The sequence below is a fragment of the Varroa destructor genome, unplaced genomic scaffold (assembly GCF_002443255.2).
Source record: "Varroa destructor unplaced genomic scaffold, Vdes_3.0 BEIS01000007.1, whole genome shotgun sequence".
Classification (NCBI taxonomy): Eukaryota; Metazoa; Arthropoda; class Arachnida; order Mesostigmata; family Varroidae; genus Varroa; species Varroa destructor.
This window is the reverse complement of record NW_019211460.1, coordinates 38,228,738-38,256,683: the sequence shown is the minus strand read 5'-3', so window position 1 is coordinate 38,256,683 and position 27,946 is coordinate 38,228,738. Positions and strand designations below refer to the sequence as shown.

General features: G+C 39.9%; 2 protein-coding genes across 6 annotated transcripts in view; one reads left to right on the top strand and one right to left on the bottom strand.

Moving 5' to 3' along the window:
• Nckx30C (solute carrier family 24 member Nckx30C) overlaps positions 1–27,946 on the bottom strand; it is a 129,499-nt gene that overhangs the window by 2,927 nt on the left and 98,626 nt on the right. For 3 of the 4 annotated variants that reach the window (XM_086975396.1, XM_086975395.1, XM_086975398.1), the window contains 3 exons: positions 16,065–16,150; positions 14,338–14,474; positions 521–13,434 (listed from right to left, as the gene is read on the bottom strand). In XM_086975396.1, the coding sequence (XP_086831522.1) occupies positions 13,158–13,434; positions 14,338–14,474; positions 16,065–16,150 (500 nt within the window). In that variant the 3' untranslated portion in view covers positions 521–13,157. Of the gene's footprint in view, positions 1–520; positions 13,435–14,337; positions 14,475–16,064; positions 16,151–27,946 lie in introns of those variants that run through there. The other variant, XM_086975397.1, reaches the window with a different exon arrangement.
• LOC111254632 (uncharacterized) overlaps positions 4,005–27,946 on the top strand; it is a 160,445-nt gene continuing 136,503 nt past the window's right edge. The window contains exons 1-2 of one of the 2 annotated variants that reach the window (XR_015317477.1): positions 4,005–4,103; positions 12,459–15,919. Coding sequence is in view for 1 of the 2 variants with exons in the window: in XM_086975401.1 (XP_086831527.1) it covers positions 4,066–4,103 (38 nt within the window). In the remaining variant the exon portion in view is untranslated. The remainder of the gene's footprint in view (positions 4,104–12,458; positions 15,920–27,946) is intronic. The other variant, XM_086975401.1, reaches the window with a different exon arrangement.

Below are 27,946 nucleotides of genomic sequence, written 5' to 3'. Positions count from 1 at the left end.
TAAACTATGGGTTCTCGAGGATGACGTTATTCAAACGAGGGCATTTATCAAATGTGACTCCATTTCCTTCTGGCACCTTTGAGATGATACGTAAGGCTTTTTCAAAGATATGATGTCTCAAGCTTTGGCCTTAATTCTCTTAAGTAAGGTACTTAAAATCTTTTATATCTTTGAGACTTTTTGTATCGACGCTCCGAGGGACACTCATGCCTTGCAGGCGCTATTATACGAGCCTCAGTACCGCTTCAGCTATTACCAGAATCTACATCTGGATATTTATATACATATACAGTTGTAATGAATACTGATAAGAGTCTGTTTCAGACAAATAGTTCGTTTCGAAGAATAGCATTTTGCAAGCTCTCAAATCTATTGTATTTGAAACAAAGGCGTAAAATTAGCCTAATTTGGGCTAGCTAGCCGTTACTTAGAAAGGAATGATGTGGAAAATTGTTCTTGTTCACTAATACAAAGATACCGTACCTCTTTTAGCTACCTATATATAAAATACAACCCGATGTGCGATTCAATGATTTATTAATAATACGATAGAGTAACAATAATCGTAAGAATAGTCATTGCAATAATATTATGGCAATCATTTTTGTTGTTGTTTTGGGGACGTCATAGGGTCGGAGTCGCCGTCAATAATCGCGTGGCGATTCATCCATCGTCACACCAAACATTCAATTCAATGTAGGGTCTTCGGTTTTCGCCTTTCGGTCATTAGACAATGTTTTTTGAGTTTTTGCTGCGATATATATATATTATATACATATATATCTCATTTCAGCGAGCCTCGACGAGTAATATTGGTATCCGGAACATCCCCGTACCGAATTAATCAATAAATCATCGATCAACTAAGTAATCAGTAAACCATTAGTATTTTTATAATATCATCGTTCAACATGTCTTTCTCTTGTTATTATTAGTTTCAGCATCGTCGTGATACTTGACGTCATCATTTCTAATAACTATGTACAATCATGGACAGTCGCCAACCTCGCTAAGTCGCACCCATAGCGTACCGTCATCAATCACCATCTACCTCATTTCCCGTTATCGTATCATTTCACTTTCTTTCTTTCTTTCATTATTATTGAACTGTTAATACTATTTTTATTATTATCATCATCTTTCATCATTATGGGTCAGTCTCCTCAATATTCTCTTAGCATTCGCCTATAATTAATATTATCTTGTTAATAGATCCATAATATCGTATTTATTATTATTATTATTATTATTATTGAATAATTATCGCTTCTTGCTAATTTACTGTCATTAGTATAGTGATTCGTATTAAGCTCATCATTTTATTCTTAATGTATCATAGGTTTTTACTTACTGGGAATCATGTTTCCGTCCTGGATATTTGTCATTTTGCGTTTATTTACTTTTTATTACTATAAAAAATGTTGCGGCTTACTATACGTGCATTAGTGCGTTTTATTATTTGGGTTGTTGTTGTTGTTGTTGTTGGCAAAAAATAAAGCTAAAAGCGTATTGTTGAATACGGTATTCACTAGTTCTGTAAATAGGTGCTGTTTGAAGAAGATCTTATTTGACACCTAGACATTATAATTATTAATAAACTCCTTTGTGTGAGCTCTCATTAAAGTTTAATGTCAATTCACTTATTAGCTAATTGTCGCACATCTAAACAGTTTTAGTTTGAATTAATTCCCGGATGTCTAGGTAAGCATCTACAATCAATCATAGAGTTCGGGCAGTGTCCTGCGAGTTTTCGAAGTACTTCTTATTCCCATCGTTCGATGATCTAAATGAAAACCGAATTTCGATTTGCGTCTGCTTATTATGCCCGTTGGCAGTTTTGTTTGATTACGGTTTTGTTGTAGTGCGTTTGCTATTAACTGCTTCCGAGAACTGCCATGGGAGCTGAAACTGAGATCGGTGTACACTTTTACAATGCGACCGTGTTACATTATACAGGTGGGTGCAGCTAAAGCTGAACACATGCACTTATTTTTCCGCTACATGTTGATTAATATCACGGTTTTACCACGCCGGTGCAACGTTTGTTTATTTATAAGATGGCTCCTGTTTAATACCACCTGTGCATAATAATGACAATCTAATTAATGTTATTATCGGCGAGCCTGTCATGGTCAATCACTTTCGAGCTTGACTCAAATCAATTACTTGATTATTGCCTCTGTGTCACTTTCAATTTGGTTTCTGCTTGTTGATGTAACAGTGCTCCTCGTTATTGTCGTTTAGGTATAACTTGATATAGTAGTGTGTCGTTATTTTCGCTTTGTGAAAAGATTCTCGCTACACTAGAGATTAACGAAATACATTGCTACCATTATTTTTCATCACCGTATCTATGTCATCATCCTTAATCATAAACGTATGTATGTATCTTTATGTATTCTATGTTGAGTGTCGAGGGGTCCACGCATTCATATTCGAGTATAGTTTGACTATCAAGTTGCTATAAGGTACAGCCGGCGTGATATAGAACAAGCGACCTCTCTTATCTATCCATTTCAGTAACAGGCACTTGTCAGAAAACTACCGCAAGCCCGGCCGCTCCTGCCAATTTACCACTCCGGTTCGTCCGTTAGAAAACGAAAACGAGAGACTTATTAACTTCCTTGCCATTAAATGAGTTTCAATAACAATAAAGGCCGAACAAACATGCTCATTGGACCATTGGTTGAGCGGGAATAGGACGCTCTATTTAGTACTCGATTTTGTCTAGCTTAACTCGGCCTGGCCGCTTCCGAATAAATCACCTCTAGGTCGCACCAAATAGTTATCCTACTTCTACAGTGTACCACTAACTTATCATATTAACTGCTTTGCTCGGGTTATCACTGTGCCATGACATAAACGTCTATGACGATTACTATTCTATCGAAGAATATGACAACAAAAACAAAGAAAACGATCGTTTTGACAATGCCGATACGATAAGTTGCTGGGATGGGAATAACGGTTCTCATGCTTGCTACCCTCGTTGAAGTTGTTACTGTCATTGTTGTTCCTTGCCTGGGAGACCGAGCGTACAATTACAATCTGGAGTTATGAATACTCCGTTTGCTTGCAAGTTGCTCAAGCGCTGAACGGAAAAAGGTGTTAGGCCAAAGTGAAATTTACAAAAACTTATTCTACGTAGACGACACTAACGCAGAGGGGCGATTTAGTCTCATCGGCCACTCTGCAGCCCTTCCAGAAAAGGTAGGGAGAGAAGGTCATAGGTAACCTCTCCATGTTACGAGTTTTACGTCCAGCATTGCCATTAGGAGTTTCACCGGATAGATCGCTTTAATCATGAAATGAACCGTGTGTCTATGCCCGGATTCGAACCTAGACCACAACGTGTCCTGAAGTTTAGCAGGCAAATGGGTCATGGAGCAAAATTGCAAGGTAGCATCGAGACTAACCAATAAGGTGTGCATAATTCAAACATACAATCAGGGGTTGTTGCTAAGGGGGCATTGATGAAAAATGATGATGAAGATTTAATCTTAGGTGAAGGGCAATTTAAGAGGACGTGTTCTCGACAGGGCGTACGCAAAGATAAAATTGCTCTAACACACACGTCCATGTCGGCAGTAAACGGAATGAGGTTGATGTTCTCGCCAAATGACAACGGTCACCTTAACTAACTGCGTTTTAGATGAGTGAGAGCTTCTTGGCGGCCAACGTAATCCATTGCTGAATCTATCACTGCCGACTGTTTTGAACAGTATCTAATGAACTAATAGGTGGTAACCTATATGATGAGTTCATGAAAAGCGGCGTAGCATTAATTGTAACAACAGTAATAGTGTAATTCTGGTGTTAATTATATATTTGCTCTGTGATGTGCTTTTTTGCCATGCACATCAAGCTGTTACCTACCGATAAACATTTCAGGCGGAAATTGAACGAGTTCCGTCTAATTGATGTTGACTATATATCGTATATATCGATAAGTGTTGCAAATTTAGAATTAACATTCTATCTTGCTATTTGAATATCTCTCACAGTTTGGACGATGGAGAGAAGCGTATCGGCATTTGAAGAGCAAGAAACAGGAATTAGCTTAAAATGTGTGAAGGAAATGCAAGTCTCAACAGCGAGTTAAGGTATTAATGTAAAATTCTACCAATACAGACCAACCTAGGTATCTATCACATTTCCGATAGCTATGGTTATGACCACGTAAGGAGCTAATGTTTACATTCATTCCAAGGCTTCCAGGCCCATAGCAAGGACTAAATCTTAAAGCGTTACTTTTGTGAGTTACTATTGAGTTTCTCCTCATTGTCATTGATATTAAGTGTCGCCGTCTTAGTCAACACTAAATTGTGTGCTGTCGTTGCGAAAGAAGTAAAGGTCCAGGGTCCGTCCAACGATCTTTCGATAACTTATCAAGTGGACTATAATCGAGGTGCTTGACGCAATCAGCGCTAATTGCTTTCATGCTCAACCGTTTTTCCGGCATTAGTAATTGCCACAATAAAACCTATGTGTCGTATTCAGAGCTCGTATAGACCTTTTTGTGGACACGATCTTTACGCCATACGCAAGAAACAAGCCGAAACAAAAAACAAGCGCCTTCACTAGCTTGATTGTGTGTAATAATACAGTAAACATTACTATCACTGTGATCATAATAATAATAATGACATTTAGGATTGCTACCCGTTACTGATCCACTCAGGGCCCTGTTATTGATGTGAAAATAGTTTTTTTTTCTGTGTGTAAAATTTATTGAAATGATAGAATGCTTCACCTACACAATGGTTAGTACATACTGCAATCATAATCGAAAACACATATGTAATCATTAATTCACAGCATGGCGCCTATGGAGACTTAGGCGTTGCTATATGATTCACTTATTTCAATTAAATAGCGATTTTTTTAGTTCGTTTGTCTGCTACTAACAGTTGTCGGTTTTTTGCCTATTAATATTAACGACAAACAACAAAAGCGGTAGCGTTCAGTTTTCTCGCGTCGATATTGTTGTCCTTTATTGTTGTAGGCGTACTCGCAATTAGTGCGCAGAAAAATCCTGATGAAAGAAACAGTTCTTTTGTGGAATACGTTTTTCAGTCTTCTATGTACATTGCTCATGATCTCCTCGCATGTACTTTAACTATTCAGTTATAATTATAATAATAATAGCGCTCGTGGTCACACTGACCTATAATAGTTGCAGGTTTTCAGGATACCTATGCCGTGTGGCGTTGGGCGGACCTTTCGACGTTTACGCCGACCTAGTGTCCAAGGCCGGTCAACATTGAGGCCATTTTGTGCCTGCTCTGAGCCCATTAGTAGTTAACAACGAGCGCACGAAAGGACACTCATTAGTTACTATAACAAGCTTTTACAGGACCTCTACAACGCCTGAACTCGGCATCAATTCCCTAACGTTGTCTCTCCGTCACACCTATGGCATCATAATAACCTACTTCCGGGCTACTCCCTACTTATGTTCATACATAAACATCGTAGGTATTAATAGTATGATAGTAATTATTGATATAGCTTTTATAACCATTGTGCTATCAGCAAGTGTTAGTAGCACAAGTATAATAACAGTTGTAATTATTTTTTGAATTAACAGATTTCTTGATTAATTGCGACTAAGATCTTCTCGTTTATTATTATCGATGGTGTAACTGTTAGTATTATGTTTATGAAGGGTATGCATAATATAATAATCTTTATATTTATTCTTCGTGCCGAAGTTGTCCAAAATTGTATTTTATTATTAAGTTTCTACATAAATATGGATATTTAGTTATATGTCTATGTAGACTGATGTAGTTATTATCACCGTTCAGCCTCTATGTAGGCGTTATTATCAAGTATTTGGTTACTGGCATCACCGTTATTATCGCTATATATATATATATATATATATATATATATTAGTTTACCCATATATCGGCAGCATTAGCAGATGAGTCGTACTAACCAGCAGCGACTGTAGCAGCAGCTCAGGTACTACAGCCCGTAGAAAAGACAGCCAGAATCATAAGATTGAATATGAGGGTCAAGCAGAACAGACGTCAATCAAGCTACCAATGATTAGTGGGCTCTCGTCATGTCGTGCGTTAACGCGGCATTTATAGCAGTTTCTGCGAGTCCTTACTTGGCCTCGTGGAGGAAACTGCTTCAGGATAAGTCTGTAGCACTAATGTCATCGATAAACACAGCTTTTTCGCGGTTTGTTTTTGTATACTATGATAATTTGCCTGATCAGTTCAGGAAGACACTTCGCAAATATGGATGTTCCTTATAACGCATTATTTTTACTATAGCTAAAGAGTTCCCGTAAATGCGGCACATCATGCCTAGTTTTCGCCGTTTTTATATAAATGTTATTGTTGTTTTTTAGTGAGTTAATTCGCGTCGTAGGTAGCACGACCGGAGTGGCTTTGCCGTGTGATCGTAGCACTTGATGATCGGCCTGCCATATGGATATTTGTTTTATCTAATTTTTTGAGTTTTGATTGCTGTTGTAGCTGGGCCTGCCTCTACAGCTAGCTGCTCTGTTCCGCAGATTTGGTGTGATTCGTGAAAGGTCACACGCGACGCCATGACGCTTAAATAGCACGAGGTTTGCAATCTGTGGTGTAGTTCCGTGTGCCGATGGACACGCGAGGTATGTCCGAATTTAAAGTACGTAGGCTGAATTCGGATTCGAAAAATCTGCACGACGTTGAATGGCGGCCCCTCCGCGCGAATTAGGAACGAATAACCAATTTACAGACGGAAACGGCGACAGCGGGTATAAGATAAGAATGGCAATCATTGGCAGTAGATAACGTTCAACAAGCCGTCGATGACGACACAGCTCAACGTTAAAGCATAGATTAAAAATGTTTTTAGTTGACCTGACTCAATAGCCTTTGAGAATTTCTTTATTATAAAATATTTATGCATCGACTTCAGTTGAGAAACTATTATATAATTGTGATTACTTTGTGTAATTCTAGCCATTCGAAGGTTTACTGCCGCATTTAAGGTAAAAGGAATAGTCCGTCTGAATAGTTGTCAGACGTTGATATTGACTGCGAGTGAAAACAGGTACGTTTTCGAGTTCGCAGCTTAGGTGGTCAGAGTAGTATAAGTTTGTGTGTATAAAGAAAATACAGTGTTTTCTCAGATTAGGACAATGCAATCTAATCCTGTAACTGTCGCCCTTCGTTAAAGCATTAACATATATTGTACCACTGTTCTCGAGGTCCCCACTATTCTCATTCAACTGCTACAACTAACCTCTCATAGCATAATAGTACAATAATAACTATGATGATGAAGTGATATACATATATACGCATTTGAATATGGTTGGCTATAAGTGAGACGATATGTTTCTTTAAAATTGGCTTATTAGAGCAATTTCAATATAAAGGACGTAGCGTTTCTACCGGGCGCACCAACGGTATACGAAAGTCATAGAACATCATTTCCGTCATAAGTGTTCTCCTGTAGGCTCGTTTCGAAAGGATTCGTCTACAGTCATAGAGGAGCAAGTCGACCGAATTAATAATAACGTGACAATTTTTTATTAAGCGGATCATGTAAAGATCTCTCGCTTGTCCAGCGCCGCTGGACAACATCGACTGCCAAGCTGAGATGGAAGCACTTCTGATGGTTATTTGTCGAAGAACGATCAATGTCGAAAAAGACGAGGCGCCATGGAGGGTTAACGAGCGATCCAAAGGGTGTGATTTTGTCTGTTTTGGCCTATCTTGATCGTTGCTGTAGATAGAGCGACCACGGGGGAACGGGTGCGGACAACGGATGAAGTTAATGCTGAATGATAAAATGGAGTGATTAAACGGAAATCGCGTAAAGGCGCCCTTATTTTGTGCAGACCTACGCGACGACGATTAAAAGAACGGATTTAATGAGCGCGAGGAAGACAATGTAGCAAATGACAATAACCGTGTGTTCGCTTAGCCAAACGAGCTAACATCACGGATTATGGTGTGGTCAGAAAAATCTACGATGATTAGAGAGGCTTACGATCACGGGATCGGAGGTTACACTGTAGCCCAGCTGTCTATGGCTGCCAGACGAAAACATTAGATCGTGTCGTCAGCCATGCAGGGTTCAATTTCGGACTACGGGCGATCGTGTACCAAGCTCAGTTCTAGTTATTCCTACGTACAATACATTCGTTGCACGTCTCCCTGGTCGAGAAGCACGACGAAATATTTATCATTCGCTGGAATATATTGTTGGTTCAGTTGACGTGGGCATGGGTCATCTCATTAGCACGCTGTTTGCGGCAAGTAAGCAATAACTGTAGACAGGTTGTATTAGATAATTTAAGTACATTTATATGGTTAGTGCATTGAAGAAGAGGGAATAAGTACCTTTCTTGGACAGCTTGGTCGATAGTTGGTAGTATTGTAGATAGTTGGAGTTGATTTTTCACTTGAAAGTTATTTCTAGAGTATTTGACTTACGTAGAGTTAGATGCCAGGTTACAGACGACGACGGGTACGTGGGCGGCATCGATACATACAAGTATTATTGATTTTTGTTAAAACGATACAGAATTAGTCGATATCGCAGCAATATTAACTTTTTACCCGCCGTCGCTCGAAGACAAATGACCTTTCGGCTGGACGTAAAGCTGTAGTTACGTCCAATAAACGAAAGACGCATCCTTCAACGTCGGGACTTCGGATAATTTTCAGGACCAAACGTGCCTCATTGTTAACAAAATTCGCTTCTTTATAAAAGGTAAAATGCTGTTGCCCGATAATTTAGGCACGGTACAATATTCAACGTAGCAATCAGCTATCAGTATTAAATCTAGAAATACCAAGTAAGTCTTAGTCATTGATTTGAGCTATGGACGATAGGCAATATTAAAATCAGAAGTTAGTTTTACACCGTAAATAGGTCCTGATGATGTTACCGATGCTCAGTTACTAAGCGTACAATTACTACTAAATTTTAACGCTTGTTGGTAACATCCTGACCGGCCTGATGGCCTGGCCGGCCGCAGTCTGGCCATTGTTATTGAAAGTTAAAGACAAAAACTCAGTAGCATTTGTTAATTCCATATAAGTTCGTGGTTTGCTGACGTAGGCTGTTGTATATTGGTTTGGGTATGGGCATTTTAGTGTTGGAACCTTCATTTCTGCTTCTCTTTGGTTAATGCAGTGTATGCATTTATTATAGTACGCGTCTAGGCCTGTTGTTGCAATTAACTTGGACGCAACAAAAACTATTCGTAGCGTTCATAATTTGCTAGCAATAGTAGTGAATATCTAATGGTTGTCCTAGGAGGAATAATGAGGAAGATCGAACAGCACAGAAATATAAAACATTCGAAAAAGTCCAAAACGTTATAATGCTACAGAAATCATAACGCCTTTATAAAGTCGTCCAGTTAATATTATATATACTCATTATGTATTCCGTGTTAGAGTGTCGGTAACTCAGTCGCGCACTGGCGGAGCAAACGTTGATATGACTTGTTTTTTTTTTTTATGAATTGAGGTTTTGTCAATTGTGACCCGGTTCAGCATTGCCAGTTTTCAGAGGCTTGTTGCAAGCAATTTAGTTCATTTTCATTACTCTTCGTCATTTCCCTCGAGCGCTTGGGGCGCAGGTAACGAGTTAGGACAAGGTTTAGGAGGGGCTGAACTGCTTCATTGTAGGTTGCTGCTTGCTTATGTCGTTCCCTTACACTCTCCGTTGTGCCTTTCAGTCATTAATATTTGTCGTACGGTTGTTCCTCAGTTAAAAGTTATTTTATGTGTAGTATTAGCATTATTATTATTTTTATTATTATTGTTATTATCACCTCTCAGTAATATTGGTTGTAACACAGTTGTTTGTACTCGTTGGACGCGACCAGCGGTTTAGCCGATCCGCGTTAGCTCGTTTCCTTGACAGGACAACAAGCAGCAAAAACAAAGGGCATCAGGCCAAGAAAACAATTCGGCTTTCAACCGTGGACCAGGTCGCGGCGTCATATGGATACGACGTTCTCCTTCTTCTAGAAGAATCTATTTAAAACGACAATCATATTATAGCAAAAGATTGTCATAATCATTATCGTCGTCGTATCATTAGCACACCATATTGTTATCTTCGTATTCCGGCTTCGTTCGTCTTTCATTCGGTGCTTATCTTAGTTTATTTTTTTTAGTAGAATTGTCTAGAACCTCATTGCTGTGGATAATCTGTTCGGCTTCTGTCTAAAATTACATTCACCTTATGTGTGCACTTACGTCTATTGGAAATAATATATCAAATCATGTTTTGTTAGACGCTGTCTGCCGTATTTACTGAATTGCGGACACTCAGCTTACAAGAAAGAAAGCTTCGATTTAGCCTGTACATCTATCTGTAAGCTCTTAATATTCTTGTCGTCTTTATGTCTTTCTGTGTTAGGGTACATATTATATTTGTAAAGTTCTGTTGCGACGCTCCCGTCTTTGAAGTAGGTCTGTTACACTGCCTTCTGCCTTTAGGTGACCTTGTTTTTTTTTGATGATTTTCATAAGAACTGCTTTTTGTTGTTATTTTGTTCTATTGCGGACCACGCTGCTGCTGTTATTATATGTTTCTGCCATTTTTACAATGTTCTGTCTTGCGCAGTTGCTGTTGCAGAGCTGTTCCGGTGTTTATAGTTGTTTATGTTACTCATTTGCTAGCCTTTTTCGCTACCTAAAGCACACACGAATCTCGACTGTATGTATGATTAGAGCGCACAAATTTCCTGTCTTGTTTTCATCATGAAAACGGACTCCTAAGTGAGCCTTGACAGTCAACTCACAACGCTGGTAAACACGTTTTATTAGTCGTGGTAGAATCGCGCCATACAATTATTATTTGTTGGTAAAAGCGATGCATTTAATACTCGACAGGGAGAATAGTTTTGCAGTAACAGGGTGACCGTACTATAGAGATCTCGCGTCTTATTGCTGCCGAATTGTCCACTTTCACTGGTAGTTCTTGTTATTTCAAGTCTGTTCGTTCTTAACTTCGCTAGAGTTGTATTTATTTGAACGTGTTTTTCCGTTGATTACGTTTCGACGATGTTGCGTTACGTCGTTCTCCTTATGGGTCTCACTTGATCACTCTTCCTTAGACGCAGATGGTTTTTGCATGATTTTTTCCAAGTGCACGTCCGGTAATTATCAAAGGGCAATGATTTGCCGAACTAATGGTGCTAGTCTTCTACATACAGTGACGCTCTTCTCGACCTTCACCGTTCCTACCGGGGTAGTGTTCGCGTAGGGTTATGGGGCCAATTGAGCTATCCAGCGTTACTTACGTAGATTATTATTAGGCCGTCGTATATTTTCGATGTTACGTGCGTATCCTTCGTATTGCTTTTAACAATGGTGATCGTTGGTATCGCTGCTGCTAATGAGGTCGAAGCGACCATTAGCTATTGATCGTAATGTTGGTCTTACCTCATCTATCTCTGTTGTTAACGCTTCTAGTTCTTCCGTGAGTCCTGTTACTGTCATCGTCTTTGTGTTAAGTTCATGCTATCGAGTTTTCGGTCTTATATACATGAATTGGTGTATATTTCAGTCTTACATAGTACTATAATACATATCTTTCTTCTAGTTATTATTTAGCCGTCGTCGAAGAACGTTTGAATTGCGCTGTAGCCGAAATAATTCGGTGCTCAACAATCATCATATATATATATATATATATATATATATATATATATATATAACTTTGCAAATTTATCAGTGATAATTACCTCATCTCATGATATTATTAAGAACTAACCGTCTGTAGTTCTTAAGGCGTGTTACTGTGTATGTGCAATTCGCTTCTATCGCTTGACGATTATTGTTTATATCTTCGTTGTATTTTACCATTGGACATTGTTACTGTTGTGCCTGTTAATTATGTCGCACAGGATGATGATGCTGGCACATTTTTATTTTCGATCTACTTTGCTATTCAAGTGGTTCGCGATCGGATACAAAAGTTGACGCAGGCGGCGCCATCTTAAATCACACTCAGCCCATCGCAGTCCTTCACTCATTAGTCTTCGTAATGCGTTCTTTATCTGTTTGTCTATTGTTTTTATTATTACGTTACTATTTATTTTCTTTTAGAGGGCAGAAGTAGTGGTAACAGTTTTTTTCTGTTCGTCATAGGTTTGGTTCGTTGTCTTGATCTGCCGGGCAGTTGAAGCAGAATTGCTTGCCCACCTCTGTTCTCCGTTTGGTAGGACAGAACCTCGGTGCACTTTCTTTCGTTCAGTCCCCCTCTGCCACTTGGCATAGAGAGAGACCCAACAGTGCCGAGAGACCCCCCAAGGAGCATGTTGCCTGAGTAATAACTCTGATCATTATTGATTTTTCCTTGATCCGATTTCCTCTATTTTAATTACAAGCAGTACTTTTAGTTGATAATAGCTGTACTGGTCCTAGCTTACTCGGTTGATAAATTACGGTTAGTCTGATCAATCTTGTTGTTTGTAGGTGGCTTGATGTTCAGAGGAGCTTCAATCATTAGCCCGTCATACTCACAAAGATCGACAGCCACGTAAACACGTTGCGAGCTTGCAAACGTTTGCAGATGTTTTGTCGGAGACATGATCTTTACTGATCTTCGACGTCTACTGATACGTTACAGAAACGATGATCTGATTAATTAGTTAATAGTACGCATTGACTATTGGATGCAAAATTATATCACTTCCGTCAGGAGATAACAGTGTCAAGCACTCTGCAGTTCGGGAGCTTAGGAAAATTCATGTAGTTCGGTGAGTTGTATCATTATTATTGTATTGTTTCCGTGTTAACTGTTCGCGTCATCCTGCTCGGCCTTTAATCTCTCGGTGTTTTTAATATTGTATCATTGTTTTTCGATTTACTATACATTTAGCATTGGCAAACAATGAACTTCTTTTAAAAATAAAACAAAAGAAAACTGATCAATTGGAGGCCACCGCTTCGTCGGCGGTCACAATCATTGACACGTTCGGGTCAGACACATTTGTGCTGAAGGAAAATCTTCATTTGATTTATCATTTGCGTTTAATTATCGTTGTGTGGATCCGCTCTTCTGTTCCTGCTGGGTTGTACACGAACATATCAAATGTTACCAAACTTATATCTTACGTTTAGTGGCTTTCTTCTCATCAACGCGGGGTCAGATAGTGCCCCGTTGAAATAGCTTTATTTAGCAGCAGCCTTGTTACCGGTCACAGCTGCCACCAAATCTTGACATCGGACCACTTCGTATTCGAGCAAAAGTGAACAGGCGATGAAGATAAAATATAATAGAAACATGACCATAGCAAGGCCAAAGTTCATTTTCCAGTTGAACATAGCGATCGTCACAATCACAAAGACGAGCATCATAAACAGAATAAAGATGGAGCATGCCATGCCCGAACTGCTTACAATCACTGGGCCGAACACCAAACACGACAGGAACCACGGAAGCGGCAGGCTGTAAGGACAAATCATAGTAATAGTAGTAACCACGGAAAAAAAACATACGCTAATTGTATTAGTACACAAACAGCGACGATCTACTATTACAGTTCCGTAGCGCGTAAACGCTCGAGAGGTCGCACTAGTAGATAACTGCCTTATTTTCTATATAGGGAGTTGCTGCATCCTTAGATCCCTTTTTAGAAATGGAGAAGTTAGGTTAGTATTCACAACTTATTTATTACTAATCTTTAATTTAATTATTAACAAATTTATTACTAAGGTATCGAGTCGAAAATTTTTTATTTTATTTTATTTATTATTATTATCAGATGCTTTAATAGAATAAATCTTTTTCCGCGCCGAGAACTGTGCGGTTGTAATGTGTTTGTTTCATGGAAAAAGCAGCCCAGGAAACAATCGAGTGTGTTCGCTTCCTCGCCCAGCCTTTGTCATGTATTATATTATTTGTACACGGTGAATAAATTCTTTCATCTCTAAATCTAAGTTTGTTGAGCTTCGTAACTTGTCATTCTTACTAGATACAATCTTTATTTTTCAACTGGGACAACAATTCAATGATAATTTTACACATTTAAAAAAGGTCGTAGAATATCTAAAGACCTTACGTGGCAAACTATCATTACTTAGAACAATGAACGATTAATTTACTAGCTCTATCGACAAGATTTCGGATGCTGCTAATATAACTCTATGGTCAGTTGATCATTCAGGCGCACGTTTCTCTTTTTCTCTATTAGCTTTTACTAACAAAAACAATGGTCCGATTATAGGTAAAGTATTTAGATAAGGATTCACTTATTGAAGCTATATACTTATGGCGTGGCTATGAGTCTGTCTTAATTAACATGAATTTTTTGCATTATGCCGGACGTTGTCTGAACTTGTTTTTGCTTACCCAACGGCGACATCGAAGATGTTAGATCCGACTGAGCTGGAAACAGCCATATCGCCGAACCCTTTCCGGGCCACGAGAACCGAAGTGATCAAATCGGGAATACTCGTGCCGGCGGCAAGAAACGTCAGCCCCATTACCTGTCACGCAATTGGGCATCAGGGTTATACGAGACCGTTAAAAACTTTATTCAAAACGACAAATCATTTTCAACCTATATCGAACAGGTCTATGGCTATGGGACAAATATGCCAGGCTTCAGGTTAATTGTAACCTAGAAAACCTATGTCCAGACAAAAAGCCAGCGACCGCTGATTAGAAAGTAAATGACTTTATGCATACCATAACGATTTTCGACGACAAAAATAAATATTTTAACATGTTAATAAAGACAAAATATGTAATATAAAATATTGTATAGTTCCATTAACGGTTTCGTTAAGACGGCAAACCGTGCCTAAATGTCCATGGTATTTCCACGAGGATCGCCAGTTATTCCGATATAATTCTAGCAGTTTCGCAATAGAGATTCTGCTCCAGATTTAGTAATGAATCATTTTCGACAGGCACACCAAAACATGGTATTGCATTGCCCATAACATTTATGTCGAACATAAAGTGTACCTATAATCATGGATTTTATCGAGAGCTGTGTGACGTATGTTGTACAGTTTACGCCCCGGTACTTAGTGGCAATAGTTTTTTTATCTTATGCCCAATTGGTCTCGTAATGAAATTTCGCTGGAAGAGAAGCACTGCAAAGAACATTGAAATGTTGATTCTCGTTTGTAGCTAGTTCTTTATAGAATAGTTAGACAGTGCGGGAAAAAAGTTTTAGATCACACTGTAGAACATTATTTGAGCAAAAACCTGTGGGCTGATATAAATAACATTCACATCTGTACTTAACGTACTACAAAAAATCGTTCTCGACGACATTTGCCTATTAAATTAAAAGGACAGCCTTGTTTGTTTCCAATTTTCTCACTAATAGTGAGGTGCACATTTTTTTATTTTATTCAATCTATGTGACTATCAGTGACCCGAAAGAGCTGTATGTACCTGTTGCCTTCTTTTTGGGTTCGAAAGCAAGTCATACATCGTGGTTAGCCGTGAAAAATTGATGGCAGAAAGCGTGAGGGAATCTACTGTTGGCTTACAGCCTACGATGTTTACAGCTAAAGTCGAAACAATGCTGGAGCAACGCGAGAGAACGTAATCGCTTACCGGGCTACTTGAGGGCATTTTGCCACGCTTGGAAACAATAATTATCATCTGAATGATACAGACTCGCTTGAGCAGATCGTTCAAATTTAACAACAGGGACTATTTGTAAGAACTTTTAAAGATGTCGGCAACGATCAAGTGGGAAAATGGATGCCAGTCTCGAACGAAGTCTCTCGAACAATTTCGAGACATTTTAGCATCCCACGTCTCAGTTAAACGTAGCAAAAAAAATGGCTTATTATGCTGCTCAGCGTCCCGTCCGCGTCGAGTTATGGGTGCCCTAAAGTAGAACCCATTATGCGGAGTTATCGCGGAAGACAAAAAGTGGCGTTTCTGTGTAAACATATAGGATACAACGGTAAGAATATTCTACCCATTCGGATAGCTAGTTAGATATACTATTTTAGACATTACTTTCTGTTGAGGAAGTGCTTGCGTTGCCACAACAAATAGATGCTAATACTAAAGCTATTACGGATTACTGTTACGCCTAAACTACACACCTCTGAAGGAATGCCGAAAGTGTCTCCAACCACGGTTGCCCACCACACCATCAGATACGAGAACACGGCAATCCAGATGATTGACCCTAAAAACAAAAATTAAGCATTAGGATAAATGCGTCGTCATTTCTTCGGACACACTTATAGTTTACCACAGTAGATATTCTCTTTGTTGCCAAGGAGGAAAAATATATAGTATACTCTACGCGAAGTCGTTTCGATTTCTTTTCAATTTCTCACATGTACCGTTTAAGAAGATTACTTCGTAGTGCTATACTTAACCAACTACACAGAGAATTTTATTATTTGCTTGCGTTACTGGCATTGAAGGTCCGAGTCACATATATTACACGACAAATGTGATCAAGTAAAAAAGCTAACGACATTGGACGTCTAAATTCGAATTTTCATTATATTAGTAGACTGTTTAAACTGGAGCTTTAATATAAAACAATTTAAGGTATTTCAGCAGCTTCGATAAGTCAAGGGATGGATGCCAATGAATTCCCGTTCTATGTTTGCGAAGACCGAAGGGTCCGCCACTAACGTCATTGACCCTAAGTTCGCCAACAGGAACACGTCTCCATTGTACAAATCCTCATGGCGTCCACTAGCCTATACCATCAGATTGTACTAAATGCAGCTGTTTTCAGGCTTTGAATATGTGTAACGTGACTGATAGGCATCTCAGCTTCCTGCTACTACTACTACTACCTATTGATCTTCCGCTATCAAAAGGGAATTAATTTCCGAGGCGAACAATAAAATGGCAAAGGTCTAATTGAAATGACGCATACAGTATTGTTCTATGCTTGCATAGTTCTGCAACAAAAATAGCTTTAGTATTTATATTAATCATAAAATTAGAAAAAAAGCGCTAAATTCCAAAAATAGTTCCAACGGAATTATGATGTCCTCGTTTCGAAATTTTGAGGTCATAGATGAAAATACCCTACTTCAAATGTCATAATCGACCTATTGCACTGACGATTTATGCCTGTAGTAATCCAACTCAAGTAAACACAGTGCTTAAAAATCGATATTTTTTACATAGCAAAAACGTTCAATAGCATTATAAACCAATCTAAAGTTACAATGTTTTCCAAGCCACATGTTCTTTAAATTAAGAGGGCCACTAAGTTCCCACCGTGAGAACACTTGCACGAAAAGAAATATTCGTGAATCGTGCGAAGGAAGCTGACAAAACTTCGTGTCTTGCAGTAGGTAATATAGCATTTTTTCTTCCATAGGATCGAGCGCCATAGCTTGCTTTTTACTTTTTCCCTATTTGTCAGCGAAATGTCCATCCAATGGATCTTTGAAGAGTGAGACCTTGAGTTTTGCTTTGGGTCCACTTCGGCCTGCCGCAACAACGGCCATCAGGTTAAACTTGCTTCCAGTGCTTCGTCCATTCAGAAGAAAAAGCCGTGTTACAAGATGCACAGCTAACTGACTATGAAGCATCTTTTCCAAAAGAGAAGATCACGCTTCAGTTTTAGCATTCATATGTGGTCGGTATGACTACTTGTTCTCGTCGTAATGTGCATAACATAGCTGCACGCCAAACGTTTGTACACTGTGATTTTGGCATGGTTCACTTGAAAATGCCATTGGGAATCATCTTGTTAATTCTAGATGTTTGCTATGCAGCTTAGCTGGCGAAGTGTTCGGAGTCTACCTCGCATAGGCCGCTCACAACAAAGTTCTTGTCGATGGCCTGAGTGAATTAAGGTTAGTAAAAATGTCTTCTTAAGACCGTATCTCGATTAATTCGCACTGCTTGCTCGGATCTCTACAGTAAAATGCCCGTTACGCTGTGTTAGATAAAAGCGTCCTGAGATCGACGTATTACTCTTCACCGTGAGTTCCTTCGTTTTATTTTACAAGGAACTGGCTTGCTTCCGATACTAAGAACAGTACAGAAACGTTACGCCCGCTCTAACAAAGTTAGGCTCGTTGAAGTTTCTTCGAACGAACAAGGCATTATATAAAGACATATATGCCTTGTTCGTAAACAGCGATCGACGGAAGATTCTAAAAATCTCGCAGCCATCCATGGTTTACTGTAATCAAACTGTCTGCTTATCAACGCTATGATGAGTGTTTCGTTTGCTAAGCAACGATATTTATTCTCGGATTTTCGGATCATGCTCATGGATGCCTATGCACCATCACATTCTTTCCTAGCCGTCGACGCCCGCCGCTGTCTCCAGAGTCGTAATCACGTCCTCTATCACACCTTTTAGCCTGGCCGACCATCTCGCCCAAGTCTCTGGGCAGCTCAGCTTTGACGATTCTCTATACGCATATACTTAACTATACAGCTAAAGATGATCAAAAGCATACTCTTTGATTTCGTCACTATTGGAGGCGCTTTTATGACTGTCGATAAATGTTATGGTGTAGGTCACGCGTACTATTAAATGACACTTCGGTGCTAATAAAGGTTGCCATACGAAACTCCATTTGTATTTCGGGAAAGGTAGTGTTTAACCTATGTCGCGCAAATGACCGGCTTGACGCAACAGGCCAAAACTCCAAAAGACCGTCAAAGTGAAAAGCGTACCTTTGGACCGTTACTGCAAGTTATGATTTGTTTCTTACTATCCTAATTTAAAATCGTTATTACGTTACCACATAATCCTCAAGGACCGATTGGGATTCATTCTGGTAAATCGTGTCCATTTCAACTGGTCCATTGAGTCATAATTTGCTTATATCACTTAACGAGAATATATATGTATACATTTATCGCTACGGTCAGCTATTATCTTAACCCCAGAAATGCCGCTTTTACTCTTTTTTTGGAATCTACGTGCCATTTTTTTTTCTCATATATTTGACAACCCGACGACTTTTTTTAATTAGAGTTATATTGTAATAATATTAATAATAAAATCAATATAGTCGTTTTTCAGAATGATAACTGGGGCCATTGCATGGACAGGCTTCAACATACTAACTAACAAGTTAAAATTCATTCTTATTAATCTATTACGAATTACCATTCCAAACTCGCTCAGTTGTCGTCCCGTCAACAAGTCAATCTGTAGCCTATGTTCTATAGAGTCTACCTGGGTACTGCTTGGGGTGCGCTTACTGAAGTAGTCGGTCTTACTTAGCGAGTCGGTCTGCAAGTCAGCCATGCATGCGACGAGTAACTCCTTTTCAAGCAAAGTTGATACTGCCTTTGCTGCGATCTTCATTGTCGGTCCATACGACTGCAGCGTCTCCCCGAGCCAAAATCCTACCTAGGTTTCTTTTCGGCGAGGCACGAAATTGGCGATCGCCCGTGACCAAGCGGTCAACGTGTCGAAGACGAACCAGTTGGCTAAGCAGAGGCAAACAGGACTATTGAGGGACAACGGGTACCAATAGCCAACAAGGCGGGTGGGGGCAGCGAGAAGCTTTTTGTCTGACCGCTTGCATGCCACCCGTCTTGTTGGTTGTAATACGCCCATCTTGCTTACTTTCACTTCAACGAGTCGAGATGCGTCCCTGGAGTGTCACAGCCGTTGTCATTACCATTCCTAGCGCATTTCTAGCAGTCGCCTCGCAGACTGTCAGAGATTCATTTTCTTCTTGAAACGCCTTACTGATAGACCCACCACCAGCAAGAGCGACCACCTCCAACGCCGATGGTCTGGGAGACCTAAAAGTATCCTTGAGAATTTTGGCGGTCAGGGTGCCGAAGGCCAATAACCAATAAGGGGTCAGCGAGACCTGAGTGAGCCAGTGGATTGCGATGGCCGAAACGATATAAACGGCGCCTAGTGAGCTGCCGCATAACCACGGACAAACACACAGCGTACCAGATTTCGCCATATGGTATTGAAAATGCCTCCAAGGACCTAACCGTCCACACAAGCATGGGATTAGATTAGTGTCTACAGGCTTCCATCGAACAGAAGAGCTTCGCTTAGCCTCTACTTCGATTTACTATTTCGACCCGCGTTCTAGCTAAACTATAGTAGGTACATAGTTCAGTACAGCTTTGTCGACTGTCATAAGCGAAACGAGTGCATGAGTGGCTGTTTACTGGCCTAAATAAATATTCTGAATCCTGCGTCCGGTACTACCGTTAAGCATTGCTTCAGGTTGCTGGCTCCCAATACGAACCAGTTTTGAATCTAGACCACCACAATCCCTAATTTTAGTGGGAAAATACGTTATTACTGTATCATTACGAGGGTGGCTGAGTACTAGCTTAAAAGGTTTAGGTAAGTGATAAAGTTATACCTGTCGTTTTTGTACGTTGCACGTAGATATCTACATAACATTAGAGACCATCTATTTCCTAACGATATTAGGGTTAGAACAGAGGCTTTTACGAGACAGTATCGAAGTTAAACAGCGTGGTGCTTTTTCCCCCCATTGACGAACATCGCAACTGAGCCCACACGATAGGCGCCAATTCGAATAGATCAGTGGCAGCCGTGTTTTCCCGCCATTGGAATCGCCTTCTTTCGAGCTGCAATTCACACAATACTGTGTTAATTCTGGTTTGTGCAAGAATGAGACGTATAGCAACGGTATAGCCCTAAGGCGGCTATATATATATATCAGATTATTGTTTCCTCGCTAACGTATCTGTTTATTTACTGCATTATCGAGTTGTACATATTCTTATTCAAATTACTGTTTTGCCGTCTCGTTCTGTATCCTATGTCCGCTCAATCGTTTTGCCGTCTGTGAGCCTTTATTATTTTCCTTTCGTTGTAACCATGTCAAAGTTTTGTATGTGTACACATGTACGTGACGGTTGTCGAAGTGCTTCAACAGAGCAGTATTGACTTGATTTTCGATTTTTGATCATGCATCTCTCTATACATCATTTGTAATCAGGGAGCAGCCAATGCACGTTTCGTCAAAGGTTTTTCTGGTAGTCTCCGCTCTACGTTTTGGCGCCCGGACCTTCCAACGGTAGCGAGTCCCTTCGTGTTGACGAGCATATATAAGGGCCCAAGGCATGGCCTCTACGATGTTTGATCAGTCGGCGAAGCTGACGTTTAATGCTTTGTTTTCTTGGCGTCTCTATCAGATCGGTCATGCCAATAGGCGGTCTACCCCTCCCCTGACTGAATCATATTAGGTACCGCAGGTACGGTATGAGGTATAAGTGGCTCTTTAGATATTCAGAGCTCTCGCAATAGTTTTTTTCTTGCTTAATATGTAATCGCAGCGTAATTACCGGTGGACTTTGTTGCTATGCACAGTTTAGGATCTGCCGTCTTACCTTAAATTTTCTGTTTATTTTTCTGCCTGTTTAGCTGATGTCGCGTGTCATCGTTGATCGCCATCTTCGCCTTATGTTTGTCAAACGTTTTACTATTTAAGCTACTGGAGGAGCTAATCGGATTAAGCCGATTGCCCCTGCTACTACTGTGTAATCGCTTGCCTAAAACGTATCGGTATAGGTCCTATGCATGATCACCTAATATCTAGTAATCACTGTTAAATACATATTTTACAGTTAAACGTATTGATTTTTTCACGCGTTCATCTGGTTAGAGTATGCTTATTAGGCTACACTAGATAGCTAAATAAAAAAAAAACAAAAGATAGCCAGAAGTCAAAAAAAAAGTCTGCAAATCGGACTACATACTAGCTAGTTAGCGTGAACGCGTACGTTCATGAATTGAAAAAAATGCTCGTAAATGTATTCTATGCAACGTATCCAATATAACAAAACGTATCTTTCTCAACGACATTGAAGAGTTATCATTGAGAATCATGCTAATGTTATTACTGCCATTGTTAGACCGTGTTTCTTACAAGTAGCGTTTTGTCTGACTACAGCATCGTGCCGTACGACCATCTGAAAATATCTATTGCACACTATTTGTGTGCAGACCTCTATATGGATGGCGAGAAATAGGCGAGGGACTTTGATAGACAAGCCTGACTGTTTGGTTTTTCATTACTTTGTCGCTTATTAGCTTTTTCCTCATCGATTTATTATTGATCCAGCTGTCTGCTGCCTGCATTAATTTTTTTTTAAGATAATTTCGTTATCGACGCGTCTTTGATGCGGTTGAGCAAGCGGCTGTATTGTTATCTGTTTTCGGAGTTCGGTTTCGTCCATATTTTTGTCTCTCCTAGCAACAGCTATTTTTCTATATTTTAGCATTTATTTATAAAAGTACCGTAACCTTAGACCGCTTCACATTCTAAACCAATCTCCGTTTGCTGCCTAGCAGTACGTTCTCGCCTTTTCCCTGACCTCCCTTACGTGAGTGTATCGATGACTTTACTCATTTATGATCAGTATAATTTTACATCAGTTACCTTTTGATTGATACCCACGATACTTACACGTTTTAATATGTGTCAAAATTCAATACAAGTACACGTAAAATGTGCACATGTGTGTTTTAGCGGTATCATTTTGATTGAATAAATTAGCGTACTGGCCGTGCAAGGGCAAACAGCCAGACTGTTTGAAGCTGTTTGTCTGCTACATGTGGCAATTTAATTCAGATAATGACAAGTAGACATTATTTGTATTGTGGATGATCATCGTGTCTACGAAAGCCGAAGTGCGGAAGTCTTTGTTAGAACCAGCGAAGTGCGAGGTCGATGAACAAACAACATGGATCATTGTAGAAATACATAGTTGCTTGTTAGTTTTATCAATATATTATTTGTATCTATTTTGTTGTACGTCAAATTCATAGGCCTCTTTTCACTAGCACGATATTTCGCTGTTTACGGAACACTGTTTCACGCACAACACTATAGTTCGGCGGTGTTCGGCAAAACATTGCCCTTGTTCAATAATATTACACAGCTTCGAAAACCGACACCTACGAGGCCTTATTGCTCATTGGTTGTCCTTTTCCGGCCGAATTGGCTAGACTACTCCGAATGCTAATGTGTTTTCTTATTCGTTAGGATGCCTGTTTCTATCCAATGAAATCTTCTCATGTTGACGTTTTAACTCTGCGGTAGTATCTCGGGTAACTATAACGAATGATATTGGGTCCCGTCATAATGCAGCTTTTTCATTACCGGAACAGCGTATATCATGTTGCTATTCGATACCGTATTACGTATACCTGGTCTAGCAATTCAATGTATATTATTGTGTATGGTGCGCCGATTGATTAACCAGGACATTGTTGCCCTTCCTTTGAATTACGCGTTCGCTCATATATGATCGCGTACTCTTTCATTACGCCGTCTATTCGTACCTATCAGAGTTGAAAAACAGCAACGAATGCTTCTACCGAATATGCAGGACCGAATCGTCGGCTTCGTGCGTTCTATATAATACTATGTTGTTACTGAACTAGCTGTCCATTATGTTCTGTGCCCGTTATGCTACGGCTATTTTCCTTTTTCTTCTGACCCAAATTATGTGTTGCGAAACGAGAAGACATCAATTTAGTGGGTGATCGGTAGCTTCTGTTCTGTGAAATAGAAAAAAACGCTGCTTGAGCTCTTTAAGCGCGGTTTTTCGTTCGTTTTTTGATTCGTTAATTTAGTTTATTCTCCGTTGGCCCCCAAGGCTTCCCGGTGAATTGAAATCGGAAAAAATTGAGCACACTCGGGATGCACCTTAGAGCAAACGTATGCATTTCGGGCAAAGCATTAAGCCCTCGAAATTCATTTATGTCAACCATTTCACCTTGAAATTTTTTTCTTTTCTGGCAGCGCTGTTACCCCATTGGCGGTGCGCTTCACCAGCACTACCGTTAAGCGCCTGCTTCACTGATCTCTCTATCAACTCCCTTGCGAATTACTACCTAGCATGCCCGTAGTATATCGAGCGATGTAGGGGGGCGCAAAAAAACGAAAAGTGCGAAGTAGCGTTCGAGTGATCTGGTCTTGCTAGCGACAGACAAAGGCTTCCAGTGTTCTGTTCTTCAAGGGACTCAGCTGCAATGTCACTATTAGGTATTAGATCTTGCCTGACTACAATTCATTTCAGTTACGCATTCTTTTGTGGTCTCTGGAACTCTACGCAGATGTGACGCGCAGAAGGACAGACAGAAGGAGGACAGAGCCAAAAAGAAGGTAAGGGAAGAGGAATTAGGAAAGAATTTCATGGAAGTAACCAGCTTGGTAAATAGAGTTCATATCATGTATGATAGACAATCCGGTGAAATGGTGGGAACGTGTCTGAAATTTGCGCTGTTTGTCCCAAGACCAGACTGTGAGCCTTTTTCGGGCCCTTCGCGTCTTCGGCTTTCAATTAGGCGAACAAATATGTGTTCTGCACCTGTTCCCATTGATTTGGGCTCCATTGTTAGATGGTCGGATTCAAGTGCAAACCACCTGTCGCTTTCCTTCAAAGCAAAAGCTAGCTCACCATAATTTTTTTGTGAATTATCATAAAGCTAAAAGCAAAAAACGGGTCGCACTCTATTGAGTCTAGCAGACCAGCTAGTGGGCAATGGATAGGCATAATTTGACAGAGTGTTAGGTATTCATTGCGTATTACTTATTACCCGTCGTAGTAAGAAAAAACATGTATTAATAAAACAAATATGCGGGGCTAAGCATCTTCGGACGATAAAGAGCAACGTAAATTATTTCAAGTTCATAGAGTCACTAGCGAAGGACTTCCGCAAAAAAACATATGTCTCTACTTATTGACAAGTTTTGCCTGCCGAACAAGTTTATAGCAGTTAGAAATTAATAGCGGAACAAAATCAATTGTGTGGCTGGTATTTATAGATTACCGTTGACTAAAATATCTACTGAATATGGAAACAATTCGTTTTTGGATAGTGCTTTTGGACTAGCCGTGCTCACTCTCCCTGTAACCCTAAGTTATGAAGATATGGGTCACCAATGGGTTTTAGAAAGTTATTTTCCATTATTCAGCAAAAAGTTGCGCCGTGGACCGCTGTAAATCCTGATTCCACATGGTCCGGTTGTTAAAATGTGTGAAATTCTTGAAAATGAAAGGCGTTGTATCGACTATGCTATTATCATATATTGGTACAGAACGTGACGAGAATACTGCAAACAATGAGCGAAACAAAGATCATTTGATGTTTTGTCCATGGGCGGAAATAGGTATTACATAGCCCTTTGGCTTCTTCTGCTTTCCACAACTAGTTGGTGTTTTAGCAGCCAGCTTTCTTTTCCGTCCCTTTTGCAACAGTTCCACACCTTTGCGCATCGTCCCTATCGTTCTTTAGTTTTACATCGCTCCGCTAATTTGCAATCTACTGCAGCAGACGCTGAGGCTGTTCCCCGTTGTTTTGCGTTCCGTGCAGGAGAAAGGATCGGTGTGGGGAGCCGTTCATAAAAAAGCTAGAGACCAATTCCTGATAGCTATGGACCGCTGCAGTGTACGGCCGCGATATCCTTTGCTTAAAAGTAGCCAACAACAACCAGTGTAGAAAGGTCAACAGAACCTGGAGCATTGATAGCAGTTCCATCCTGGCAGTCACCAACGAAGTAAACGTTGGAATGAATTACGTACGGTCCTTGACTAGGAAAAATGATTTCCCTCGTCTGGGTCCTGTTCTGATAGAAGCGGCCCCTGGACCCAGTGGTTCGCGCTTGCTGAACCGACCTGCCTCGTCGCGAACCTCCACAGCCAACATATGGCTATAGAAGAAAACACTATATACCTGCTCATGCCTGTTTTTCTTTTCATTGATATTTCGTTTAATTCGTATGCAACACAATGTAGATATTTGAACAAACTGATATATATTTAACCGGCGCACATCTCGTGTCCCGTATTTTCCAATACAACAACGCTTCTTTGCCCTATGGGGCTTTTGAGGTGTTCGTCGAAAGCGGCTTGATTGCGATAACATGCTTAATCGACAAATCAGTTTCTTCTGTATGTATACCGTGGAAACAATCGTCCTTTTTGATTTGGCTGAAATAGGAAATTCGGACAGACGACTACCTGATGAAGTTCTATCAGTCCCAGCTCAGATGAATACGAATAAACTAGAAAAAATTGTAAAACAATAATTTCATAACAATCATATAATATATAACAATAATTCTAAATATAATACTAGAGCGCATATTTGTAGCTGAAAGTTTTTAACGTAGGCCAAGTTCAGACCGTCCTTCGCCAACACGAAACTTTTGCAGGCTCCCGAAAAGACAGTCTTAGCGTGTATGTTTCCTTGCATATAGAAGTGGTCGTGTGAACATGAGACAAGGTAAGCTGATTTCGAATGATGTATCCGACTCAGCAACAGTCAGCAGTCCGGGCATCGTTTTGCAACTCGGTATAATTTAATGTACAAATAATTAATATTGGTAAGCTATTTCATAATTGATAATACGTTATACTTGTTTGCCTGGCGTTACCTGACCGACGCCTGGTCAGTGATGTTCACGACAACTGCTAGTACCCGATGCGTATGCACATCCATTGCGGTAGAGACTTAAACGTTGGGAGGTATACCTTCCTCCAAAGGATTAGTTCAATTTTAAATACGTTAAATTGAGACCCGCACCTCTTCAGTGTTGAACGTCAAACGCGCTCTAAAGTGTCGTTTGAACTTGTCATGGAGTAGTAGATACAAATGAAATAAAGCTCTACCTTTCATCCCGAACCGAACCGGCGAATTCGAGTAGTCATATAAGATTTCATCCATAGATTGTAAACGATTTTGACAGGAACAACAACAATACGATTATAGCAATGTTACGGGCGATTATATTTAGTAAATAAAAAGCGATCTAATCAAGGTCTCTTGCTAGCTTATGTGAGTATAGCAGTACGGGCGACCTCATACTACTCGACCATTAGCAGGGTACTGCGCATTATTCGAATTTTCGCGCCACTTTTACACGCGAGTGAACACTATTATTCGACGCAAACTATGGATTTGTGGGAGGGTCTGGAAGCATTTGTTAATTCTAATAGTATCTACTTTAACGAAACACCCAAATCCGCCCCGAGCGCCTTGACGATGATCGGAGATTTTCACTAAAGAAATTTACAGCACAATGATATATTTTTTCATATGTTTCATATCACGAATCGGAACCATTTATGTTTGACCATCGGCATGCCTCTAGATTGGGTATATGCGTATTTCAAAATAACAATGAAAACAATATAAAAGATTACTTGTTTTTTTTTTTTGGTAACGCACCTCTGTGGCTTGAAAACATCGCATATTTGGAGTGGAACACGATAAGCTACTACGCGAATGAAAGTAATGATTGGCATATCATTTGCCAAGATACAGCGGAATACGAGCGTGTCAATGTTGGCAGGCAGAAAAAGAATGGTGGGCAAAAAGAAGGCGTTGCCTTTTTACCGATATAACACATTACCACCTCGCTAGCTGGTTACTACAATTGATGACAGATACTGCTCAGTTGCACCTATTGGCACTGGTGATTGCCCCTCGTGTTTTCAACGAGCGTACATGTGTGTTATACAAATATATTTTAAAAGTTAGTAAGATATTAATTGTTGTTAATTACTCATTTGGTGTAGTTACAACGTTCGCTTACATGGATCCCCAGAGGGATGAATCTGGAATCGCGACGTAAGCCGCCGATATAATTTTTACGCATATACCGTTGTTGTTATTGCTTTTTTTTTTCTCCTAATTTACCGTATTACTAGGCAAAGCAACCGAGTACTAGTAGAGTAGGAGACTTTTCAAGAGTATCGTATAGTGTTTAATTTTCATTTATGCCTGTTACATCGAAGATAGATTGCTTAGAACTGGTTTATTTCCAGTTAGATTACACTATTTCACGAAGAGGATTTCCAACGGAAGCGTAAACGCAATCTTGATGTCGCGTGTACATATTATGTCGAACACCACTCCTGCAGCCAGCCTTCTTTGTTTATCATCCGTCTTTGTTTGTCGTCTATCGACGTTGTTGGTTTGGCCGTTCCGTACTCTCAATACCACAACCCTTCCAGGTCGCTC